The sequence below is a fragment of the Bactrocera oleae genome, chromosome 3 (assembly GCF_042242935.1).
Source record: "Bactrocera oleae isolate idBacOlea1 chromosome 3, idBacOlea1, whole genome shotgun sequence".
NCBI classification, from domain to species: Eukaryota; Metazoa; Arthropoda; class Insecta; order Diptera; family Tephritidae; genus Bactrocera; species Bactrocera oleae.
In genome coordinates this window covers 53,719,972-53,746,678 of record NC_091537.1, presented here as the reverse complement: position 1 = coordinate 53,746,678, position 26,707 = coordinate 53,719,972, and the positions used below count along the sequence as shown (strand labels likewise).

The 26,707-nt window shown below is 33.9% G+C and overlaps 1 protein-coding gene and 1 long non-coding RNA gene across 10 annotated transcripts in view; both read right to left on the bottom strand.

Annotated features, from left to right (window-relative positions):
• Ca-beta (Calcium channel protein beta subunit) overlaps positions 1 to 26,707 on the bottom strand; it is a 440,977-nt gene that overhangs the window by 20,452 nt on the left and 393,818 nt on the right. For all 9 annotated transcript variants that reach the window (XM_070106634.1, XM_070106637.1, XM_070106635.1 and 6 more), the window contains one exon: positions 17,038 to 17,155. In XM_070106634.1, coding sequence (XP_069962735.1) covers positions 17,038 to 17,155 — 118 coding nt within the window. The remainder of the gene's footprint in view (positions 1 to 17,037; positions 17,156 to 26,707) is intronic.
• LOC138856197 (uncharacterized) lies at positions 24,733 to 25,811 on the bottom strand. The gene is made up of 3 exons (XR_011395288.1): positions 25,371 to 25,811; positions 25,149 to 25,288; positions 24,733 to 25,067 (listed from the first exon to the last, which is right to left on the bottom strand). It is a non-coding gene; the product is annotated as an uncharacterized lncRNA (long non-coding RNA).

Sequence of the window (26,707 nt, the reverse complement as noted above, 5' to 3'; positions counted from 1 at the left end):
CTCAAGTTAGAGCTTGCACGGACGGACGGACAGACGGACGGACGGACAGATGGACGGACGGACAGACAGTCACCCGGATTTCAACTCGTCTCTTCATCCTAATCATTTATATATATATAACCCTATATCTAACTCGATTAGTTTTAGGTGATACCAACAACCGTTAGGTGAACAAAACTATAATACTCTGTAGCAACAGGTTGCGAGAGTATAAAAAGTGTATACTGAAGGCAACTAAAATGCTTTACGACACAAGTAACCATGAATGGAAACTGCAGGAAGACAATGATCCAAAACATAGGAGTAGAGTCTGTACTCAATGAAAACAAGAAAACCATATTGTGACTTTAGATTGAAAATTTTAAAGAAAACATTTAACGTCAACAAAAGATTTCGTTCGGCCATATTACCTGGGGGTTACTTCCTGTGGAATAAGGCTAAAATTTAGTTTCAAGCTGCCATCAAAAAAGTAAGGCTATAATAGTCAAAAAGGGAGATAATTCAATAAACGTCAGCTATAATAAAACAATGTATTTTCCATAATTGCAGCATTTCTCCCAATAAACGCTATCTACACTTATTAAAACGAAAACATTATATTTTGAACAAATTGAACCTCTTCTATTAATACCGCTTTTAAATCTTAAGTAATTCGCTTGCACGATTGTCCGAGTAAAGTTTCGATTAGACTTAATTCTGCTCCTAATTCTGAACATTTAATGTCACAATTGTCTGCTACTCATTTATTCTCATTTAGTCAATGTCAACATTTATATGGTATTCTTTTCATCAATTACTTTTTGTACTCTTGCAATAGTAACATATAAAATAATAGTTGTGTTTACTTGAGTGTTGTTTGTTTCATTTAAAACTAATCGAGTTAGATATGAAGTAATACATATACAAATGATCAGGATGACGAGACTAGCTGAACTCCGAGGGACTGTCTATCTGTCCGTTCAGATATCTTGATAAAATTTGGTACACATGTTCGGAACACTACCCCGCCTACAAAATGCAATTATCCGAAAACGTATAAAAAAGACGTTAATTAAGATACAGAACTTAAATTTGGCACAACGGGTCAGAAACGTGACTTGCCCTTTAATAGGTATAATGCATTTGTCTTCCAATCCAATAAAGTTATATCAACCAAATTTACAGGCAACACATTTTCTCAACATTTCTTATGCCAGTGTGAAAATAAGTGAAATCAGATGATAACCCTGCCCACTCCCCATATAACGGTTTTGTTAAAAATTACTAAAAGTCCGATAAAATAAATGCGTCAGAGTCATTAAATTTTACACCCAGAATGACACAAGTGGGCTGTATAGGCACAGGTGCCAAAATTGAACAATGGGGGTTGCACCGCTCACTTTTAGGTGAAATCACATAGCTCGGAACCTGCTCGACCGATTTCAACCAAATCCGGTGCATAACGTTCTTCCGATTCCAATGTGAAAGTGCGAAATATGGGGAAAACGGATGATAACTATGTCTAGTTACCATGTAACACAATTTTAAATTCCATCTGCTGCTTTCTCTTACGACAAAAAATTTTCCAAATCGAACCAAACCTGTTCAAGCCCCTAAATGAATCTCTGTGTCTACATTTGCCCAGTGAGAATTTTATTAAAGTTTCGATTATACCTAATTCTGCTTCTGATTCTGAATATTCAATGCCACACCGCCAATCATTTATTCTCATTTAGTCAGTGTCAGCCTTTATATGGTATTCTTTTCATCAATTACTTTTTGTACTCTTGCATTACAGAGAATGTAGATTATAGAGAAGGTTCACAGTGCGGCCATTATCAAAATATTTCACTTTTCGCAGGGGAACTGAAAACGATGAGCGTGTTTCACCACAGAAAATTATTGGCCACAATTAACGCCAGGAGACTAAAACATAGCAAAATTGAGCATTTTCGGTGTTAATTGAGAAAAGTAATGCTAATTTGAATGTTGAGAAATGTACGCTTACAAATTCGTATATTTATAATGCGCAAACGACTTTGCTTTTAAGATATTCTGCATATATAGAGTGGCTCACGAATCGTGCTACAAAACTAAACCATAATAAGTTTCTTATTAATCAATGCCTCAATTATCTATTTAATGATATGCTTCAGTTCGGTCAGATTTCTGGGTTTGATTTTGTACACCTCTTGCTTGACATAACCCCATAAGAAAAAACCAAGCGGTCGCAAATATCCTTATGCATAATATATAAGTATGTAATTATGAGTGCATGTAAACAAATATGAAAGTACCCATTATAATTTTTAATTTGCCTACATGCAACGTATGTATGTAAATATGTACACTCATTGTTTCATGCGAAATCTCCGTCGCCACGGACAACCAATGGCTGAAGCTCACGTTTTTGTTTTCTTGTCAAAAAGTCACTGTGCCGAAGGACTGACGCGACGACAAAGTGTCACAACATTGTGTTGTTGGTAGAAAATCTGAGAGGTGTCGAAAATCTGAGAGGTGTCTCTTGCCGATTGTCACCGCTTCCCTTGCCGCTCTAACAGCTTTGCCAACAAATCATCGTAAATATGTATATTTATATATGAACATGCATGCATATTGACGCAGATTTTTGCGAGTCGCGGAAAAAAATTTTAGAATTGTATGTGTGTTTTATGGGCTTGCAGGGTTGTCACTTTTCCCTCAACCAAACATAATAGCAGGAGACTTCAATACATGGGCCTTAGAATATGGAAGCAGAAGCACAAACCAGCGAGGACATGCGTTACTGAAAGCCTTCATGCTACTTGACATTGTCCTTCTAAACATTGGCTTTAGGAACACTTTCGAAAAAAAATGGTCGTGGTGCTATTATTGATATAACGTTTGCCAGCAAATCTCTAGCTCGAACGGCAGAGTGGCAGGTGTGTGACACGCACACACATAGTGACCATTTCGCAATCACAATAGATTTATGCAACCGCTCCGTAAGCCAAAGAAGATGTGCGCGTGTAAAAAAGGTACAAGCTAAAAGGTGGAAGGAAAGCACAATCGATTAGGATGTATTCAAACTCGTATTGAATGAAGACATACCCGAATCAGAAGACACCAACGAACAGGCTAAGTTGCTTGTTCAACATATCTGCAGAGCCTGTGACGCCGCCATGATTCGAAGAAAGCAACACCCCAAACGAAAGCCAGCATACTGGAGGAATAATGAGATCCAACAATTGCGAATAGATTGTAATAAAGCGAGGCGACAGTACTAGAGAAGTACAGTCAAATATATGGAAAAAACAACGTTTGGTCTTATTACAAAAGCCAACAAAACAGTTGGGGATCCTGTGCGTATCGAACACTGTACATGATAGACACAATTGGGAAAATTCTGGAGCGATTGATTTGTGAACGTCTTGAAGTACACCTGGAAAAAGTAGAAGATGGTTTATCTAGCAACCAATACGGGTTTCACAGGAAGCGAAGAATATTGCGCAATCATCACTTTCGACGTGAAAAACGCTTTTAACTCAACATACTGGCCCCACATAATAAGAGCCTTAGAGAGCCCCAAAACTCCAGTATATTTATTGCGGATTATAAGAAGTTATTTGTCCGACAGGCTGCTGGTCTACAACTCTGAGGAAGAGGTGGAAAATTATGCGGTAACTGGTGGAGTGCTACAAGGCTCTGTTTTGGGCTCAATGTTATGGAATTTCTTGTACGACGGAATACTGCGCCTCCCACTACCAAAAGAGGCCAAAATATTTGGATACGCGGATGACATTGCGGTGGCAATAGTAGCAAAAGAGCTATACCAAATCCAAAGCGTTTGTCTAGCTACGTCTCAGAAAATTAAAAACTGGCTCGACTCGTCGAAATTTCAGCTAGCGGGGCAGAAGACAGAAGCAGTCCTGATCTCTAGTAGGAAAAAACTAGAGACTATTACTCTAAACATTGACGGGCATTCAATTAGAACTCAGCCATCTCTAAAGTACCTGGATGTCATAATTGATGAGAGACTCAACTACAAGATGCATATCGAAAAAAGCTGCGCGAGTGACGTCGGCACTAGCGCGAATTATGGCTAACATAGGTGGGCCAAGACAAGCGAGATGGTTACTTTTAGCAAAAGCCAGCCTATCAGTTATGCTGTATGCGCTATCATGAATGAAAATTATTAGAGCAACCGTTACTAGCCATTAATTCATAAATTCAAAGAGAACAGAGAATAAATAAGTGTCTGGAATTATGAAATAAATCAAAAAGCAGAGTGTCCGGATTACAGAGTCAACAATGGAAAGCAATTCAGTGTCCGAATTATCGCGATGTCTGGATTAGAGATGGTCATAATAATCGAGATTTTACTGAAGTTACCAGAAAAATACTTCACTGCTCTCATCTTTCTTAATATGATAATCTCTAATTAAATCCATAAAAATAATTGTTATTTTAATTTTGATACAATGTTTTTTTAACTCACTTAAACTAAATTACCCTTCTCATCGCTTATAGGTCGTTACTGCCTCTGGAACTTTCTAGTATCTGGAGGTTTTCTGGAACACTGGTTTATCAAATAATTGTTTTTATCCCTAAAGCACGAGTTTTTTTTTACTTCTACTTAAAGGGAAAATTGAAATTCACTTATAAATTTTATTCGAATCTTCCTTTATTTTTTACGAGTTTTTTTTTTGCACATGTAACACGCGTCTTTGCGTTTTGTTTTTTATATATTTTTTCCTTAAAAGAATATTTTTGTTTGGTTGATTTTATTTTTTCTCTCTCTTTTTGGATACCTATTTTTAATAATTTTGTGTTTTACACTGCACGTTGACGTGTGTTATCTTCCCTACGAGTTTTCTTTATTTTAACCGTTTTTATGTGAGGGTCCCACGTTGGACGCCAATTAATTATCTGTGGTCAAAATAATCAAAGGGAATACCTTCATAAGAAAGCTTGTCCACTTAATTTCACTAAAATTTCACACGTGTTGACCAACCTAAACGGTTAAAAGACAGGTGGGAAGTCGGAAATCATTATATAGGGTATATTGGGAGCAGAAAAGATTCGAGCTGATTGCACAAACTTTTGATTTTCAAGCAAAAGTTTACGCACGACCCATATTTTTGATGTCTTGCTGAATGTTAATATAATATGGAAAAAGTAATGATGCAGTATTGTCTGAATTTTATGTTTAATAGAAAACTATAAAAAAAAATTATTCCATTACAAGCATAAAAAACTGTACACAAAAAAACTAGAAAAAACCATTGATAAAAGTCTACGTACGGCATGTATGATATACTTTTTGTTCTTGTTGCAAACGGAACAGTACCGTTTATACTAATTTTGTACTTATGCTTTACATAAGGCTTCGTGTTAATTACATTTCAATATAGGCACATATAGTTTACACCAGGTTCAGTTGTCACAATGGCTCCTCGGAAAGAAAGGAAGGAAACATCGGAGACCGTAGAAAATATATATACGTATATGTATAAATGATCAGCGTGACGACCTGAGTCGATTTCGATATACATAAAATCAGGCGAAAATATATTAGGTATATAGAGATTAAGGGAATTATTAATCCGATTCAACCCATTCCTGGCACACGGGCATATTCTTATCAGATAAATATTATCATTATGTTTCTATAATCTATTTCACAGATTGACCGATATTTTCGATAAAAAGTTCGCAATACAAACTGTGGTCCATATGTTCGGTACCTGAGGGCTTGAACAGTTTTGGTTCGATTTAAATAATTTTTGGTCGTAGGCTAAAAGGCAGTACTTGTGCGGATTTCAAATAGTCTCTTCATCCTGATCATTTATATAGGTATACACAACTCTTTATCTATCTCGATTAGTTTTAGGTGTTACAAACAACCAGTGAACAAAACAAGTATGCTCTGCAGCAACATGTTGCAAGAGTATAAACATTTCTTGGAAAAAAATTATTTAAAATTGTAATTTTTCATGTCTCTGACTACACCTAACATAAGCCCTTATTGTATTTGCCGTTTCTTGTATTATTCGGTTTATTTTACGGATTGCATTGTAAAGGACTTCGCGATGAAACGCTTACCTTGTAACTCACTCTTCAGTTCGATCACTAAATAAAATTCACAATTTAATGGCTATACACTTACCTTTACTTCTAATTCCAACAACTTAATACTTATTGCCCGTTATTCGAGATTACAACTTCCTGTTTATGTCTCAAGTGCTCTTAACACGACAACACTCTAACTAAAACTGTCCGTGCTGCACAACTGGCCGCCCTTATATAGTACATTTTTAATAAAACTTCGCCTCTATAACATTTTGGTAACTACGAATTCGCTGTCCAGTTTATTAAAGAATATAACAAAAAAGTGTTTGACAGCCGAATGGAATTAAATTTAAATATATTAAGAAGGATAAGAGCTCGGTATAGCTCGTATCCTTCGAAAAGGAGGCAGAAGCGATGGCAGTCGAAAGCAAAAAACTGTAGGGGAAAACTGTAGTATACCGTCCTAGGATTTCGATAAAATGGGTATGGGCGGATAGTGAAGATCCTCCAGATCAATAATAAATATAGATATAGCATATAGCGGGAAACTTGTAGTTTTCGAGATACTTACGTTTAATGGTTCGAATTTCAACTATTTAAAGTACGTATTTTTTCGATTTAAAATGAATTATTATTATTATTCACTTTTATATCGACTAACACTTCATAAATTTATTTTTAGACATTTTCGTAATGATTGTGTGACCAGGGTTATTTTTTTTGAAGCGTGGAAAGGAGTTCGACGATCTCCGATATTCGTCCATACCATCATCATAATCGAATCTGTTGCAAAATGTTTGTAGATTTTCTTCGGTATTTTTTCTTTCACAATAAAATGTCTAACATATTGAACGAGGTCTGCACAGGTTGTTTCTGGAACAGAACAATAAACTGTCCATATTGTGGAGAATTACGCACACTTAGCTCGAAAGTAACAAAAGACGAATTGTTCTTTCGCTGTCGCAAAAGTCGGGCAGTTGTGAAAAAAAAAATTCGAGTGAAATGTGATTTCACACAATCATTACGGAAAAACTCGTACTTTTCAGGATCACATTTACCGATATCTGAAATTTGCAAACTAGCTTGTTTTGTTCTTTTGAATCCCAAAAGTAAGATTCTTGTTTTGGAAAATGAAATGCAATTGACGCGCGTTACAATTTGTGATTGGTTAAGTTTTATGAGGGAAGTATTTTTGGATAGTGGCAGAGAAAAAGTTAAGTTTTATGAGGGAAGTATTTTTGGATTGGCTAGATTTGGAAAAAATGGTGGTCTTGGAAAAATAGTAGAAATCGACGAAACCAAAGTAGGTAAACGAAAAAATAATTGCGGAAGAATAATTGAAGGACAGTGGATTTTTGGAGGTATTGAACGTGGATCAAAAAAGTTTTTCGCTATTCCCATAAAAGATGGAACCTCTGTAAATCTGGAAAAAATAATTGTAGAAAAAATACACGATGGAACAACTATTATATCAGACTGTTCGGCGTCTTACAGAAGTTTAAGCAAAAAATGTTTCCAACATTTAACCGTTAACCATAAATATAACTTCGTAGATCCAGAGTCAAAAGCCATTACGCAAAATATTGAAAGACTACATTGGCGGGACTTGAAGGATGGAATACCCAAGTATGGACGGCGAAAAGAATACTATTTGGGATATCTGGCGGAATTTAATTTCAGAAAACGATTTCCACGACACACGGAACGAATTCACCAGTTCTTTTTGGCTGCTGGTCGCTTATATAACCCGAGAAAAGATCTCAACCTCGATGATAAGTTTCATCCCGATATGTGTAATTATTAATATCACAATAAAAGTGCACTAACATTGATATTTTCATATAAATTTTCAGAAACGTTTATGAAGAAGAGGAGTAAATAATAATTGTATTACAATTTTTTTCTTTTATTGCATATTTATAAAAAAGAAATAAAAAAACGTTTTTTCTTAAATTGTATTTTTGAAAAAATTTAAAAAAAATAGAAATATTGAAAAAATTCACTTTCCGCTCACGGATTTGTAATCTACGCGTAAAAATAAGACGATTTAAAAAAAAATTTCAATTTTCAGGCCTCTTTAGTGGGGGGAAATAAACTATACATTTACCAAACGCAACACTGCGATCTCTTGAATGCCACTGATGGAAGAACGCGTGTACAATTGGTTTATAATAAAACGGCAAAACAATCTACCAATTTCATCCAAGATCTTAAAAGAAAAGGCTAAGCTACTCTGTGCTGAAGTTTATGCAAACGCTGAATTTTTGGCTTGTAGCGGTTGCTTTAACAATTTTCATTCACGGAATAAAATTTCTGAAAGTATCTGGCGGGAAACTATCAAACAATCCAGTTGATCCGTACCTGGTCGCAAAATTGGTAAATAAAGGGTTACTCTTCTGCAATGCAACTGGAGAGCATAAGCTTACTGATGATCTGAAAAGCCAAAAACTTAAAGGTGTTTAAGAAAGTGCAGCTACCTATGCTAACACTAAAAATGCTTGGATGACAGAGCTTTTGTTTAAAAACTGGTTTGAAAAATAGTTTATCAAACAAATGAAAAGAAAATAATGTTACTTAAAAGGCGTGGCTTTTCTTACATCAAACGCTTGGAATGCTTCAACAAATTTCTTTATGACAAAGAATGGGACTCAGGTGACGATATTCCTCTTGCTATGGTGCGTCCCAATAACTCAACGAAAATAACTGATCTATTAGTCCAAATATCCGCGGTTGTTTATTTTGATGATGCAATTGATGATTGGCTAAATGATGAGACCGATGACTAGGTTGAAGAAGTCGATCTCGGTCCCAGCAGCCAAGATAAAAATGAACAAGAAATATAAATATAAAATATATAAAACAAATTTTTGAAGTGGAATTAAATAGTCTATTTTTATTAAGTAGTTATTTTCCGATTTTTTTCTACATTTTGGTAATCCGGACATTTCGATATTTCGACACTGCTTGGTTTTCATTTGTTCAGATTGTTGAGATTAAACTGTATTGTTGCCAGAAAAATACTACATTGCTTAATTGGCAAGGGCTGATATTTGGTGACACGCATCGTTCATAGTATAGTATTGTTGCCACATATCTGTCACAGGTATTAGAGGGGTTGGTTACTTCCACTTTAAAAAAAAATGTTAACCGCTGATGCCCACCCCACCGTGATCCCGTGTAACACATAATCGTATATTTAGATACTGCACTATATTTTTAACATCAACAGCATTTGGTATGCGTGCTAAATTTTCCCACTGCAACAATAGCTTCCTCAGAGTACCAAGTAACATGTGTGCCAAGTTTTATCTAGATATCTAAATTTTAACAAAAATTATCGCGGGGAAACTTAGTATACCATCCCACGATTTCAGGGCTAAAAGGAGTATGGTTGGATAGAGGAGATTCTACAGATCAAGAATATATATACATATTTTTTTTCTGTGAATTATTTTCATATTTGCTTTAAGTAAGCATTTTATTTTTTACACAGTTTTCGTTATATGCACAATTCACAATGCACATATCCAAACGAATGAAAGCAATCAAACTGAATTTTCCATTTTAATAAAAGAAAAGGCTTTTGGGCGTATAAGTATGTTTTATTGACTCTATTCGTTGCGTATGGGTTTTTTTGGTTAGATTTCCTTTCTGCATTGGGGGCCTTCGGCCGCGCTTCAAAAAAATAATCCTGGCTCGTCCAACACCGGGGTGGTCGTTATTCCTCTCGCGTACAAGTTTTTTATACATTGGCGGCCTTCGGCCGCGCTTCAAAAAAGTAACACTGCCCAAACCAAAACCATGGGCGTCGTTATTCCTTTCGCGTCCTACTTCTTTCTGGTATATTTTTATTATTTTTTATTTAATTTGATTACTTTCATTCGTTTGGATGGCAACACTTATTATTTGTCAACATGGCACCCATTTGTTATTGTGCATATAACGAAAATTGTGTAAAAATAATATGCTTATTTAAAGCAAATATGAAAATAATTCATATAAAATAAATATGTGGAAATAAGGTTGTGAAGTGTATAATAAGTGCAAAATACAAGTATAAAAGAAAAGTTAACTAGAAATGAAGAAATTGCAAGATAAAATTTGTAAAACTTTCAACTTAAAATGCAAATATCTCGAAAACTATAATTATATATATTCTTGATCTGGAGATCAAGATTCTCTACCAAACCATACCCCTTTTATCCCTGAAATCTAGGGATGGTATACTGAAGCCGACCGATTATCGCTTACCCAAAAAAAAATGTTGTTCTCTATGGAGCAAAAATTGATATTTCAGAAACCTCTCACATTGGAATAAGTAAGACTTTACTAGTTTAGAAATAGAATTTTGCCCGAATTCACTAATTTTAATTGTGGAATGAAATTGAAAATTTAACGTTTTATCTAAGTGTGGTTAATCTAGTCAAACAGTTTATGATATATAATATGTATGTAAATAGAAGTTATAAAGGGTACAATTTCAAAACGCTTTAAGTTGTATTTATATTCAGTTCTACTGTGACCAGATGTCTCGTTTAATTTTCGTTAAAATTACCATATATCACTTAACGTTTTATACTCTTGCAACATGTTGCTACCTAAAACTAATCGAGATAGATATAGTTATACAATATATGACTAGATTTACTTTATTTGCGGCGAATTCTTTAAAGTGACAGTGAGAAAATAGATGAAATCGGATGATAACCACGCCCACTCCCCATATAAAGGTTTTGTCAAAAACTACTAAAAGTGCGATAACTCAATAAATAAATGCGTTAAAGACATTAAGTCTTACATTCAAGATGGCGCAAGAGTTCTTTTTAGGAGAGCTATCAAAAATAGGCGATGGGCGTGATACCGCCTTCATTTAGGTGAAATCACATATCTGCAGACCTACTCCATTAATTTCAACCAAATTTGGTATATATTATTAGTTTAACATTTCCATGTTACAGTACGAAAATGGGCGAAATTGAACCGCAACTACTCCTACTTCCCATATAACAAAACCTTAAATTCCATCTGATTTTTTCACTTTCCAGTGTATAAATCAAGCACCAATTAATATTTCGGGGTACGAATTTACAAGAATATTGCCTTTAGGGTATGCCACCTCAGGTCTAAAAATTGTCAAAGCTGGACCATAGCTGTTCAAGCCCTCAGATACCGGAAATTGGGACACAAGAACCCAAAATATCAGTCAATATGTGGGATATATAATTGAAATTAGGAGATAATCTTTCTTTGATAATAGTTCATCTTCGTGTCAAAATGGCTTAAATCGTATATCTAATAGATTTAATAGAAATTCCTTATATATATATTGTTGATGGTATGTGAGGTACCTTAATGAAACTCAAGATTTTCAAACTTCCGAATGGAATGATACCGTATGTATCGGTATATATGATTGTGAGAAATCTTTAAGATTAAACTTTTTTGCTTTATGGAGTATGTTACTAATTTGACGTTGCTGATTTCAAATTTACCTACAATTTCTTTCTCGCAGCTCTAGTTTTAGTGCTACAGGTACTTCTTGAAATATCTTACTCGGCTTTCTTGAATTAATTTTTAGGGTAAAAAATTACTAAATTCCATAAATAAATAAATATGTCTTAATTTCAGTTTGATTCTATAAAAAATGCCTATTTGGCTACTTTGGGAAAAAATACATACACATAGCCAATAAAGTAGTAAGTGGACCAACTCTGTGCAACATGTTGCGGCTATAAAAATTGTACATTGTAAATTGCCGAATTTATGCAATAATATTATATATCTAGCGATTTAATTTTCTACCAAATTACTTATAGCGTTACTGACTTTATATTATATTAAAAGAATCTCCTTTAGTTTATGAAATTCTAGTTTTTTATTCACAACAAATTACAACCATTATATACTCAAAATTCTCTCAAAAGTTTCCAAATTTACTTCAGGTTGGGGATATGGTGTCCATCATGTCATACGTTATTTGTTAAGAAACTGTATAAAAAAGAAAAATTAAAGCAAATGATGGATATTAATAGAAAATCTTCTGGTAATTTATAAACAAAATAAATAGATACATACATAATAAAAAAGTTAGTAAAATTATAATGACGTCCTTTAGTTACAAATTTGAAAATCGGAACATATTCGTAGGGATAAGCAAAAATATAGTTTTAACAGATCTACATATTGATTTTTAAAAAGTAAACAATAATAATAAAAATATTTAAAGGCTTCAAAGATATATTACATAAATAAATTCTTGCTAAATTAATGCTTGATTTATATTGTTTTTTAATTATTTACTTGATTTTAAAATCTTTTTGATATGAACTTAAGCCTATTAACAAAATAGAGTTGAAGTACAGTAACACCGATTTCTGCTGTAGGAAAGGGTTTTCAAAAAGAAAACAAGAGGAAAGTGTATGTGTTTTGAACGAAGTTACATGATTCTTCCAATAGCAAGGGGCCACCGTCGAAAACGATTTCGGATTGAAAAAAGGTAACAATCGATTTTCAAGTAGCAACTCAATGTGGATCATTCAAAAAGTTTTTTTTTTTTAATTCTATTATTCTTTCAAATATACCAATATAAAATTCTCAAGCTTTTTTGTGACAAAATAAAACGCTGGGATGCGCAACTTTAAAAAAAAGTACCAATTGCCTGTGCCTTAACGAAAATTAAAATGTCCGTTTAGCAAAAAGAGGTGCGTTTGCGAGTGTGGTTTTATTATGGTACAATAGCATTCTTTATTTTATGTATAATATAAACTAACCTAAGCCTTAACCTAACAGCTTAAACTACAAGAAGTGGTATGTATTAAAAGAGGGGTAAGTATAAGCATATTTCAACAGTTTCGTTAATTCATTGTAAGAGATTATTGTAATAGATAATGTGTTTTGTAATAAGTATAATAAAGGTAAGAATTTTTATAGCATAAAACATTTACAATTCATTCCAATATTATTCAATTGATCTTTTTTTTTTTAAGTTTATTTTTAACATATATATTATTTTAGTTTCGAAAAGTTGCTTGGCGCAACAGACAATATACAAACAAAAATAAGTAAGGAAGCTCTAAATTCGGGTGTAACCGAACATTTTATACTTTCGCAACTTGCAAGAATCAAAGCCCGGGAAATTACTTCAGGTGTTGGCAAAATTTTATATTAAAGGAAGTATTAATACGATTCAACCCATTTTTGACACAAAACATACTATTCTCGAGAGTTTCATTTATTTATTTTATTATATGAATTTCCATTATATATAACATTTCACACATTGACCGATACTTTCGGTAAAAAGTCAACTATAGGCACTGGAGTCCACATATTCAGGACCTAGGGGCTTGAACAGTTTTGGTTTGATTGCGACTATTTTTGGTTGGTCACACGGTGGCATACTCCAAACGCATTATTCGCGCAAAGTTTTACCCCGATACAATCATTGTAGCTTGATTTGCATAGTGGAAAGTGAAAGAATCAGATGGAATTTAAAATGGTGTTACATGGAAAATAGGCGTAGTTATATATAAAATATGCTTAGTTATGGCAATTTATTTGTTTTTGATTAATGGCGTTTTGTAGGTATGGCAGTGGTCCGATTACGCCCACCATCCTCGTTTTGATTGACAGTTCAACTTTAACATTGAACGAAATAAAACAGTTTTCCATGCTTCTCTCACATATTTCATATTTCGTGTATTGTTATTTTAATCTTATGTACATACAATATTAAAAATAGATATATTAAAAAATATATTTATATATACTAATATATAAATATTATTAAGTACTTGATTTTGATCCACCTGATTGTATGGCAGTTATATGCTATCGTGGCTATATGCTAAGGTGTGCAAAATTTCAGATCGCTGTCTTAAAAACTGAGGAACTAATTCGACTATATCCTGACAGACAGACGAACATGGAAAAGTCGATTCAGCCTATCAAGATGATCACTTATATATAAACTTGAGATGATCTCCGACATTTTCTTCTGGATGTTACAAACTTAATATACACCTTGAACAGGGTATAATAATAGAAATGAGTAATTAAAAAAGACACCTGCTGCTTCTCAAAGCATAAAAAAATAGATTGCCGAAATTAAAATTAATGCATTGTACTTATATATTTAAAAACATCGTTTACGTTCTACGCCTCGTGTTTAATAAATCAATAATGTGTGGTTGAAAAACTTCTAAACAAAAAAAACTTCGAATAAGTGCTATAATAGTGCGGATCTAATTAAAAATTTTATTCGAAATATTGTAGTTAGCTTTTGTTTTCATAAAAGCCTTCAAATGATAGCAGCACGGTATTAGTGACGCTGCTCGAACCAAAAATTTTTTGAGACTCTCCTAATTTCTGTGTTCGACAGGCCATGTTCTCCAACTTTGACCACAAACATAGTCTAATAGATTTCAATCTGGACTTCCAGGCGGCCAATCATCTGCAGATATGAAACCAGGAATATTGCTTTTAAGCCACTGCTGAGTGGTTTTTACCTTATGTGCTGGATTAGAATCTTACTGGAAGGTCCAATGCTCTTCATCGAAGAGAGTATTGCTTAACTGCTTCACCACGCCTTCTAAAACATCCTATATTCACTTCATTTTATTAATATATTTTACTTCGCTTAAAACTTAACCGAAGAGACTAAATTTAATATAATAATTTGATGTGGAAAACGTCAACCATAGGATCGAAATACATTATAATAGGGGTATGAGGCTTAGGTCTAGGTCTAGACCAATTCCATTCGTACTCAGCAGTAATCCTCATAATTTAAAAAACACTTGTACATTTAATTTCGATTTTGACAATTTTTGATTATAAGTGGCTATTAGTGCAAAGTTGTATCCCGATACATTCATCAAAGCTTGATTTGCATATTGTAAAGTGAAAGAATCAGATGAAATTTAAAATTATGATATATGGAAAGTAGGTGTGATTGTAGTCCGATTTCACGCATTGCGCATTGCACTGGAACCTAGGAATATCAGGACAATATATGATTTCCCCAAAAGTTGGACGGTGCTACGTCCAACATCCAATTTTTACACCGGCTGCAATTAAGTGCTGAGTATAATTTGAATTTCCGCTTTGAGTAGCTTGATCTGGGGGTGGACGAGGATATCATCCGGTTTAATCCATTTTCGCACTGTTGGTGCTTAAAATATTTGACCTGAGCGAATTCGGTTATTGTAGCTTTCGTCGTTTAGGACATACATACATATGTACATTAAACCTATTAGAGGAAGGGGCCATGCCCATTTTTTCAAAAATTTTACCCTGTAGGTTTCTATTGCTAATATTTCCCTGCACCAAATTACAGTTTTATAATTTATTATATTGGTCTAATTACGCACGTCTGCAATGCCGTCTTCCCTTTTCTGCCATGGAACACATGTACAAACTTTAATTACGATATCTCAATTTTTACTCAAGTTACATCTTGCACAGACAGACGGGCGGACGGCCAGACAGTCAATCGGATTTTAACTCGTCTCGCCATCCTGATCATTTATATATACATAACCTTATATCGATCTTGGTTAGTTTAAAGTGATACAAACAAACGATAGGTGAACAAAACTATTATATATATGTACTCTGTGGCAACATGTTGCAAGCGTATAAAAATGATACGAAAAATTTTAACATTCATTATTCGACGAAAACGTTAATGCATAAGAATTTGTATCTTATTAACTTATTGTATATTATAGGTCATAGACTCAATTAGTTTATTATATTTTACTTCTCGTCAGCGACATTAAGCGTCAACCAGAGGATTTGAGTTCAATTCATTAGGGATATGAGGTTTGGACCAAGGTCTAAACCAATTCAGTTTGTTTACTGAGTTTCATTAAAATGTCATACATTTTGATCAACTTAAACGATTTCAAGTCAGGTGGAAAGTGGAAAACCACTATGAAGGGAAGTGAAAGATCAAAGTTGATCGAGTGAATTTCGACATTGCACAAATAAACATATTTTCAAGCAATTTAAAACTTTATTTCACACACTGAATGACCTATTCGACTTATGGTTCGTCAGAATAACGAAAATCATTCTAAAAAGCATATGGGAGTTGGGGTAACTCGTAGATCAATTTCACATATTTTAATTCCACAGTGTCAAGACATCCCAGTGCCTATTCCAAACTCAATATATAATATATTGATATATCTCAGAACTTCACATCAGAACAAGATTTACATCGTCAAGATTTGACAACATAAATTTATTTAAAGTAAGTTGAATGATTTAGTTAAGGATTAAAATCTTTCTAAGGAATCTGCTCCTAATACTTATTTTGCTTGATAGAAAAAACGTGAAAAAGAATATGAACACTTTTTTTGTCAAGAAGAATATTTTATTGTAAAAATATAACTGATCTTATTGAAAAGGTAGGTACAGAATTTAATCCTGGAGCATAAAGATACTTCGAAACGGAGTTTTAAAGGTATTGTTTTCCACAACACCTATAATAAGGCTTCTGTTACAGTCGCTCACGCTGTTCATTTGAATGAAAATTTAGAGACATTACGGTTATTAGCTTTGTGGGGATTTATGATGTTAGGTCAGCAGTCAGGATACCCAAATATCCTTGTTTTTTGAGCGAATGGGACGTATATAATTATAGTGAAGAACAGAGAGAAACGTTATCAAGGCAAACAAACTATGGAGACAAAAATTCAGAAACAAAATGCGCCTAGACATAATTTTGACGCTAAACGTTAAAGATGTCACTCTAAATGTGCCTATAGCAATTTCCACACTTGTTGTTTTCTTTATACATTTTTAAATATAAAATATTTACTCTTTTTTTTCAAGTTTTAAAAAGCCTGATATTAGATGATGTATTTTTGTGTTCACAATATTATAAATTGGCAATAATTTTCATTTAAATAAACTTTTTCTTGCTAACTTTTATTTTCCATTCAAATTCTTTATGCTTAAAATAAATTAGTATATAATAATGTTGTACTATAAATTTACCTGTTGATGTTGAATTAAATCTATTTTGATCTGCCATTGGTGATGTATTTTGTACCGTCAAGGATTTGGGAATAGGCGCAGTTACACTTATATCTGGATGCGTGGCCCTCCAATAAGTCTATTTTAAATATTTTTCATTAGTAACTCAATTTTATACATATATATATATATATGTTTCTATAACCTTAATAAAAAACAAGTAAGGAAGTTATAGGTTCGGGTGTAACCGAACATTTTATACACTCGCAACTTGCAAGCATCAAAGCCGGAAAATTACTTCAGGTGTTAAAAAAATTTTATATTAAAGGAAGTATTGATCCGATTCAACCCATTTTTGACACAAAACATACTATTCTCGAGAGTTTCATTTATTTATTTTATTATATGAAATTCAATCATATATCTTAGACATTGACCCACTATTTTTGGTAAAAAGTCAACTACAGGCACTGGGGTCCACATATTCAGTATCTAGGGGCTTAAACAGTTTTGGTTCGGTTTTTGGTCACTTTAAACGCATTATTCAAGCAAATTTTTACCCCGAAACAATCATTATTGCTTGATTTGCATAGTGGAAAGTGAAAGAATCAGATGGAATTTAAAATGGTGGGAAATAGGTGTGGTTGTAAACCGATTTCGCCTATTTTCACACTACTACATAGAAATATGAGAAGAATGTTATATACCGAATTTAGTTGAAATCAGTTACACAAATCCCAAGATAAGGGATTTTACCTAAAAGTCGCGCTTCCTATAAAGTCATCTAATACCATCCCAGAGATAAAATTTAATGTGTCTGGCGTGTATAGTGTTTGATTTATCGCGCTTTTAGTAGTTTTTAACCGGACCGTTCTATGGGGAGTGGGCGGGCTTGTAACCCGATTTCATTCGTTTTCAGACTGTCAATAAATGTGCTAAAAACGTTCGTTTTCGGTGTATTTGGTTATTATAGCTTTAGCAGTTTAGGAGATATGCACATTAAACCTATTAGTGCGGGACCACGCCCACTTTAAAAACAAATATTAACTGCATATGGCCATCCTTAATTTGATATTGTATGCCAAATAACAGTCTTGCATCTTATTGTGGAGCTTAGTTATGACAATTTATTTGTTTTTGATTAATGGCGTTTTGTGGGCGTGGCAGTAGTCCGATTACACCCATCTTCAATACCAACCGTTTTACGGTACCAAGTTTTATAAAGATATCTCAATTTTTACTCAAGTTACAGCTTTCACAGGCGAACGGAAGGACAAACAGTCACCCGGATTTCAACTCGTCTCTTCATCCTGATAATTTATATATGGATATATATATAATCTTATATCTAATTCGATTATTTTTAGATGATACAAGCAACCTTTTGATGAACACAACTATTATATATCTGTAGCAACATGATGCAAGAGTATAAAAAGTAAGAAAGGGCTCAGTTCGAGATTTACCGAATATTTCATACACTTGAAAATTGCAAGGATCAAAGCCGGAGAAATAATTCGAGGTGATATAGCGTCTGTGGTTTGTGAGATATCTATATTAAACTTATTAGGGCCGGTGCCATGTCAACTTTTTAAAAACTTTCAAATAATAGATTCCGCTTCATAATTCGATACCATATACCAAATTTTCTTATCATAATTTGTGGCTTACTTAAAGCTCTTTATAGTTTTGGCCGGACAGTCACAATAACTTTTTACGCGGTTTTGATTTAACACGATTTGAAAATTAAAACTAGAAAAAACGTTAACTTAACTGCACCGAAGCTATAATACTCTGTACAAATACAAAGGTTCCTTACAAGAACTTGATTTCGATAGTTCAATTTTTATGGTAGATATATGATATACCGATTTGATCTGAACAGTTTCTTCGGAGAATACATTGTTGCCTTAAACAATAAGTCGTTGAGCACTTGATTCCGATTGCTCAGTTTGTATGGCAGCTATATGCTATAGTGGTCCGATATTGGCCGTTCCAACAAATAAGCAGCATCAAGCGAAGAAAGGATAGATGCAAAATTTCAGAACGATAGCTTAAAAACTGGGGGACTAGTTCTTATGTATACATACAAACGGACATGGCGAAATGAACTCAGCTCGTTATGCTGATCATTTATATATATATTTTATAGGATCTCCGACGTTTCCTTCTGGGTCTTACTAACTTCGTAGCAAACTTAATATACCTTGTTCAGGGTATACAAATTTTAATTTTTTACACGATTTGATTCCAGTTAACGCAATTCAACATTTTTTGGCCTTAAATTTTATTTGTCAGATTTAGTTTTTGCAAAACATTTTCATATCACAAATTTAGGGGAATTCTCTTTTCGTTTGCAGCGAAGCTATAAATATACCCTTCACAAGTACAAAGATTCCTTGATTTCGGTTGTTAAATTTATATGGCAGCTATATCATATAGTGATCTTATCTAACCGATTTTTTTCGGAGAACATATTGTTGCCTTAAACAATAAGCCATGCCAAATTTCGTGAAGATACCTCGTCAAATGAAAGAGTTTTCCATACAAGCACTTGTGTCCGATCTTTCAGTTTGTATGGTAGCTATATGCTTTAGTGATCTGATCTGAACAATTTCTTCGGAGAATGTATTGTTTAAAAATATTTTATATTCATTCAATTATTAATAGCTGTTTTACATAATTGCTTTTAGTTCCTGAACTTACCACACATTTAAGATTAGAGTGCATATCTTTTTTTTCTTCTAGCACTATGCTTGTACAAATGTGAAATGTGTTGATAAAATAAACATTTATAGTTGTTCCAAACAAACTTGTTTTTCACAAATTTTAATAGGTTTTACTAATTCTAATACTTAGCCGAATCGACTAACATGTATTTAGCACTGAGTTTTTGCGGTTTTGAGGCATCAATTGTCAAAAAAAGCTTATATTATCTATTTGTTTGATATAGACTTTGGCAAGTGGAATGGACGTAAAGCAATTGTCCATCGTAACATTACGGTTAGAACCATGAATAGTTCTCGTTAACTCTTTTATGAAAAAGCTGAGTGGCAGCCACCAGTTTTTGTAGTTTTGCCCAAATAAGGTATTGCATCCATCATGTATTGGGTACCAGCATCACAAATTATTACAATATTTATCCCATATTTCGCCAGCTTATAGGGAATATACATTCTGAAGAAACATCTGCTTCGAAATGCTAGAAGTTGTTCATCAACTGTTACATATGATCATATTCATAATCTGCTCGAAAATTATCAATGAATATATCCCAAACTTTTCTGATTGGAGTAAACTTGTCATTGCTTATAGTTTTCAGTATATCGGACTTGTCGGCAAACCTTAGGCATTGTGTCAAAATGTTAAATCTTGCCCTGCTCATTGTTGAAACACACCTGTTGCCAGAAAATGATAGATCAAACAATTTATCTTTGAGCACAGCAAGTTAAATTAACAGTCCAATAAATGCTTTAATTTCGTATTTTTCAATTTTTTGTTGGCTAGCGCTGCAAGTTTCATAGTTTGACTGCGCCATTTTGATTTCAACGTTTGCCCATTTAACAATTCCATATATAATTTCATCTGTCAGAAATAATTCAAAGCAAGCTAATGGAGCAGTAAATCTTTGATTTTGGGTGGGTCCTTGATTTTTATGAACAATATTTATAGCTGTTTGTCTATATAACCTTAACGTTTGCCTTGAGTTGAACTATATTGGATATATACGGTGACTGGTTCAATGTGTATTCTTCTGACTAGAATTCGCATTCTGAATCAATGTCATTTATGTCAATAGACTCTTCCTCTTCGACAATAGCATCCTTTACGATTTGTTGAAATTCAAATCAAATCGCTTTCGTCACACGTTTAAATCATCAGTTAAGCTTTGTTTGAAACTCATTTTTCAATCCGCTGGTTAACTGCACAAAAAACACAAACGCTTCAATCTCTAATCTAGAAAACTAAATATTGTCAAAAAAGAAAACTTGCAACTTAAGTTAAAGTGAATTGTTAGTCGAATTGACCAACATGAACTTCACAGCTAAAAAACCACAAAACTTACTGCTATAATACGACTGCTCACGTTAAGATATCGGTGGCGACTAAGATTACATGAAAGTCGAAAGTTCACTTAGTTGAATTTAAGTTGAAGCCATTTATTGTATTAATATACAAATAAAAATATGTTGGGACCAAAACTAATGTGCAGAGCATAAGAAAAAGCAAATCCATTGGAACTTCCAAACAGCAAGTAAGCCAAAGTTTTATTGACAATTAAACGGCTTTTAAATAATGTTTGTACAGATACATAAGCTATTTTCGTTTAAATGTCGCATAATTTTGTTTTTTAATAAATGAGATGAAGGAACATTATCATAAACTCTTGGATCCTTTGCTGCCGGTAGTTATCATAAATGCATTTTATGGTAAATAATTTTAACATTGGGCTGAAGCAGCCTACGATATCTATGGTTGATACAAAACCTCCTTTTAAATATTAGGAACACTATATTTGTGCACAAAACCCAAATGACTGAAGAGGAGCGAAACACTTCAAAAATTTATTTTAATTGTACTTAAAAAGTATATTCCTAGCAGCTAGATTTATCGAGTCTTTACATTCGAAACACTTCCCACGATCCCTTAATATTTTGTTTTTACTGTTTGTATAATTGTAGCTTGCCTCGTCCAGTTTCGAAATTTCTTCTACACGAGCTCAACAAGTTTTTCACCTTTCTATGTAATATATTCAGTTACATCAATAGTTTAAAATTATAAATAAAATAATAATAAAAACACTTACGAATTCAAACACACAGTCAAAAATCTCTATATTAGGGATATAGGGTATAGTAGACGGGATTTTGGCGGCACTTCCCCGAGTAGATGAACCATTACCAGGTTGATTAATGTTTGCCAAATCTGGAAGTATCACAAGAAGACCGCACCATCGAAATCCGTATGTTCGTGTTCAAGAAACAATCGCGGCTGTTGCAGCTTCAATTCAGGCAAACCCAATAGTTTCGACTAACAACTTATCGGCGCAACTTGGAGTAAGCAGACAGTCATTACAACTAATAATTCATGATGACTTAAAACTGTTTCTGTACAAAGTTCAAATAAAAAGCCTATTAAACATTCTAGATTAGCCCATTCGCCTGGAATTTCGCCAAAAAATTATTGAAATGGCAGAAGAAGACAAAAATTTGATAAATTGTTTGTTTATGTCTGATGAGGGCCATTTGGATCTAAACAGAAATGTAAATAAGCACAATTGCCGCATATGGAGTGAATCAAATCCATACATAATCCACGAGACTCACCCAGAGCGAGTCACTGTGTGATGCGCAGTTTCATCAAACGGTGTAACAGAAACTGTCAATGTGTACCATAATTTAAAGATGTTGAATGCGTTTTTTTTACGCAGAACTACGCCGAAGACGTATCCTTTTGGTTCCAGCAAGATGGAGCAACTGCACACATAGCCAGACCGGTTATTGCGAAGCTCCAACGAAAATTTGAAAACAAATTAATATCAAGAAACTCCACTTTACGCTGGCCCCCGCGGTCACATGATCTCACTGCACCATACTTTTTTATGGGGTTATGACGCAGAAATATGACTGAAATGAAGCAGTCCAATAAATCGATAACTGATGCAATCCCGACTTCAACCCTTCATGCCGAAATATATAATATAATTTTCTAATTAGGTGTCGCATATGCGTGGCTTAGCCAAAAATAATTAATTATATAAAATAAAATTTGTAATGTATTCATTGATCAAAAACAAGTTATTACAGTTTATTTTTGTAGCACGATTCGTGCGCCACCCTGTATAAGCAGTATATGGGTGCTAGCTTATTTCATTAAACGATTTTCGCAACAAATTATTGTATTTAAAAGGTTATTAAGGGTAATTTTCATTTAATAAGATATCTTAAATACTGGTCGATATATACAGTATTATAGTCAACCAGAAGTTTGAAAATCACGATACCGTGGTAGGTAGTAGGGGAAGTACTAAAACTTTAACATTAGAGGGGAACGCTAAATGACCTGTGGTTAACACACCCGTAAAAAACACGGATTTACTTTTCCCCGCGTGGACTATATGGTAAATAAGATGACTTATATGGATTTGTTTGCAGCCTGGGTTGGTGGCCTAGGTATTCCGACACCTGCGTATGTGGAGGTATGCAGAAATGGCTGCAGTAATATGTGTATTAGTCAACTCAAATATTTGAGCTCTTTAGAGGTGCACATTTTTTCTTTAATTTGAATCTTTACGTTTGACCATTGTAAAATTGAACGGAATCTGACAGGAAACTGATCGCTCTACAAACTAAACAATAGAACCGGTAAGGAAGAAGTATGTTCGGATATAGCCGAACATTCCGTACTCTTTTAACTTGCAAGGATCAAAAGCGGGGAAATACCTTCAGGTGTTGTCAAAACTTTATTTTAAAAATGTTGCATTCATTGTTCGACGAAATTGTAAATGGATTACCCTCAAATTTGTATCTTATTAACTTATATTATAGGTCATAGACTAAATTAGTTTTATAACTATATTTTACTTCCCGTCAGCGAAAATTATATTAAAATTATCCTCAAATAAGACGTTTTAACACCCAAACCCTCCCCGGTCAGATCCACCACTGTATATCAGGTTTGGACCAAGGTCTAAGCCAACATTCATATTAAGCGCTAAATCACATTCTTTTTAAGAAGGCCACTTAATTTTACTAAAATAACATTCATTTTATTCAACCTAAACGGTTTACGGGGGGAAATCGAAAATCCCTCTATGTTTGCACAAACTGTTGACACTACTCAGGATTTTCTTGATAATTGGTCTTCCAGAGCGTTGTGCATCTTTGACATCGAAGTTACCGGAACGGAATCGACGAAACCAAAATTGCTTATGATTGGCTGTTACACGACCATAAACGCTATTCACATTTTCAGCCATTCGCTAGTGTTTATCTTTGACGTGCGTTCAAACAAAACTGAATCAACCAATCACAAAACTGTCAGAAAAGCTTTTTTAGTATGAAATGTCATTTTTTTCACGCCATTTAGCCGAACCCAATCTTATACATCTCAGGACTTATACAACGCGAGATACAGATAAATAACGCCATCTATTGTTAAAATAATTGATTTCTTTTTACTACACCTAATACATATATGGTATAAAGACAACCGGAAGTTTGAAATCCTTATATTAGGTATATAGAAGATAGGGGTAGTAATGACCCGATTTTATCTATTTTTGGCATTACTACATATTATCAACAGAAAAAGAAGTTATATATCAAGGATTCTTTCCGAATTTCTATAACATATAGATAACATAAGGGCTGGGGTCTACGTATTCGGTATGCAAAAATTTATTCGGTTATTTTGCTTGATTCTTGGTTTGTATACTGGAAAGTAAAGAAGCAGATGGAATTAAAAGCTGTGTTATATGGGAAGTAGGCGTGGTTTTCATCTGATTTTGTTTTAACCTAAATGTGAGCGGTGCCACGCCCATTGTCCAAATTTGACACCGGCCACCTATAAAGCCTTTTTGTACCATCTCGGGAGTAAAATTTTATGTGCCTGGCGCATTTATTTATAGATTTATCACACTTTGTCAGCAAAACCATTATGTGGAGAGTGGGCGGGGTTCTAATCCAAATTCACCCATTTTCATAGGGTGGGTAGCAAAAACATATACCTTGAACGAATTTGGTTTTTATAGCTTGAATGGTTTGGGAAATATGTATGGTACATTAAAACTATTAAAGAGCGGGGCAGCGTGGCTTTTTAAACGATTTTTTTACCATAGACGCCCCTCCCTCATGCATTTCGTTGTAATAAATAACACCCTTACATTTTATTCTGGAGTTTAGCTATGGTGCTTTATAGGTTTTAGAATAATGACGTTTTTTGGGCGTGGCAATGGTCCGATTCTGCCCATCAAATAGTTGCGTCATCCAGATTTATAGAATATATCATACATTTGGAAGTTTAAATACGATTATCTTTATAATAGTACACTGTAAAAAAAATTTTCATTTTAAATTTCGAATGAATGTTTTTATGAAATACTTTTTAAGTCTTCAAGTATCTTAATTAACCTTTAATAATACGTTATTTGGCAATAATCTTTGTCAAATTTCATGAAGATATCTCGATCGTTCAGTTTATAGGACAGCTTTATTATATATATTTATTTTTAAGTGGTCCGATATCGGCGGTTCCGTCAAGTGAGCAGCTTCTTGAGGAGGAAAGGATCAGAGCAAAATTTCATAAATAAATTAAATGCATAGTTAATTACAAATATAAATCGTATATTTTACCTAAATTCAGCAAAGAAATGTATACAATGTAGTTGATAGTTAGTCCAAGAATCGGTGAAATATGACACCGAATCACAGCAGCCTTCACTTACTACATGTTATGATTTTCTTTATTCTGTGTTAATATAAAGTTTGACAGCACCTCTCCTCCTTTGATCCTTCTAAATTGCGAGAGTACAAATTGTCTAACCGGCTCCGAGCTTCCTTACTTTTTTAAAATTGTTTTGTCTCTGGTTTATCTTTCGGAAGTAAAAATATTTGAAAAGTTTCTGAAGAAATGAAGTTTTAGGAATTTGTTACGATATAATTCTTTGGTTTTCGTTTGTAACAACTCAACCTAATCGAAATAATATTATATGTTAGTGTATTGTGAGATAACTTGAATAAAAGTCCAGATATTTTGATGAAACTTAGTGCACGTTTTCAATTAGTTATTTCGTACCACTGCCAGCCCAGAAAATAGAATCAATTGGAAAAACTTAAAGTGCTTTGATTAAGACTCAATTTAAGTTATTAAATTTTAATGTAGAGAATCTAGTAGGTTGGAATATATTCTACTTTGAGAGTATTAAAAGTGGTACACTCTTTAATAACTTTCAGTTACATACATATATCATAAACCATATGAGTTTGGTCAACCACACTTAGTAAAAACTCTACATTTTACGATTTCGTGCCACAGTAGGTTAGTATAGATTAGGTGATTGGGTTTATCCTAATCGATGGATCTCACTTGGACAGATGTTCGTTCTTTGTCTTACACATACATTACAAAAAGTGGATCATATCCTCAAAGACCGACGAAGCTTACCACAATTTTGTTAAGACGGTTATTATCAATATCAGCCACTTCGCTAGGTTCTCCAAAGGAGTATCTACCGAGATATTTCAATCTCAATCAGGCAAAAGCCGGGCAATAGAAAAATATTTAACCGCACCGCATGTGAACCTACTGGACAGTGTCCAATCAGAACACCTCCAACTGCGGCGAGATTGCCTTTGCTAAGACCAAGTAGTTTGGAGGACCTTCATTCTGGCCAGAAGGATGTCACAGTCGCACTAGTTGTGGTTGTTGACCAGCGCTTGCCGAGATCACTGCAGGTCCATAGGTCCAGCGCTACAACGCAAGAGGACAACAGGAAACCTACTCGCTTCCAATCAGATGAAATTGAGGTAAGAGTGAACGGGCACGCATACAGGTCTAATAGGAAAGAAGCTTGATGCTGTTGCCGCCATTTCTGTTTGTTTTCTATTATTATAGTATAGATAAATGACAAAATTAATCAACTACTTGAGATCAGTTGCCTACAATATTTTGCAAGTTTTACAATTTGAAT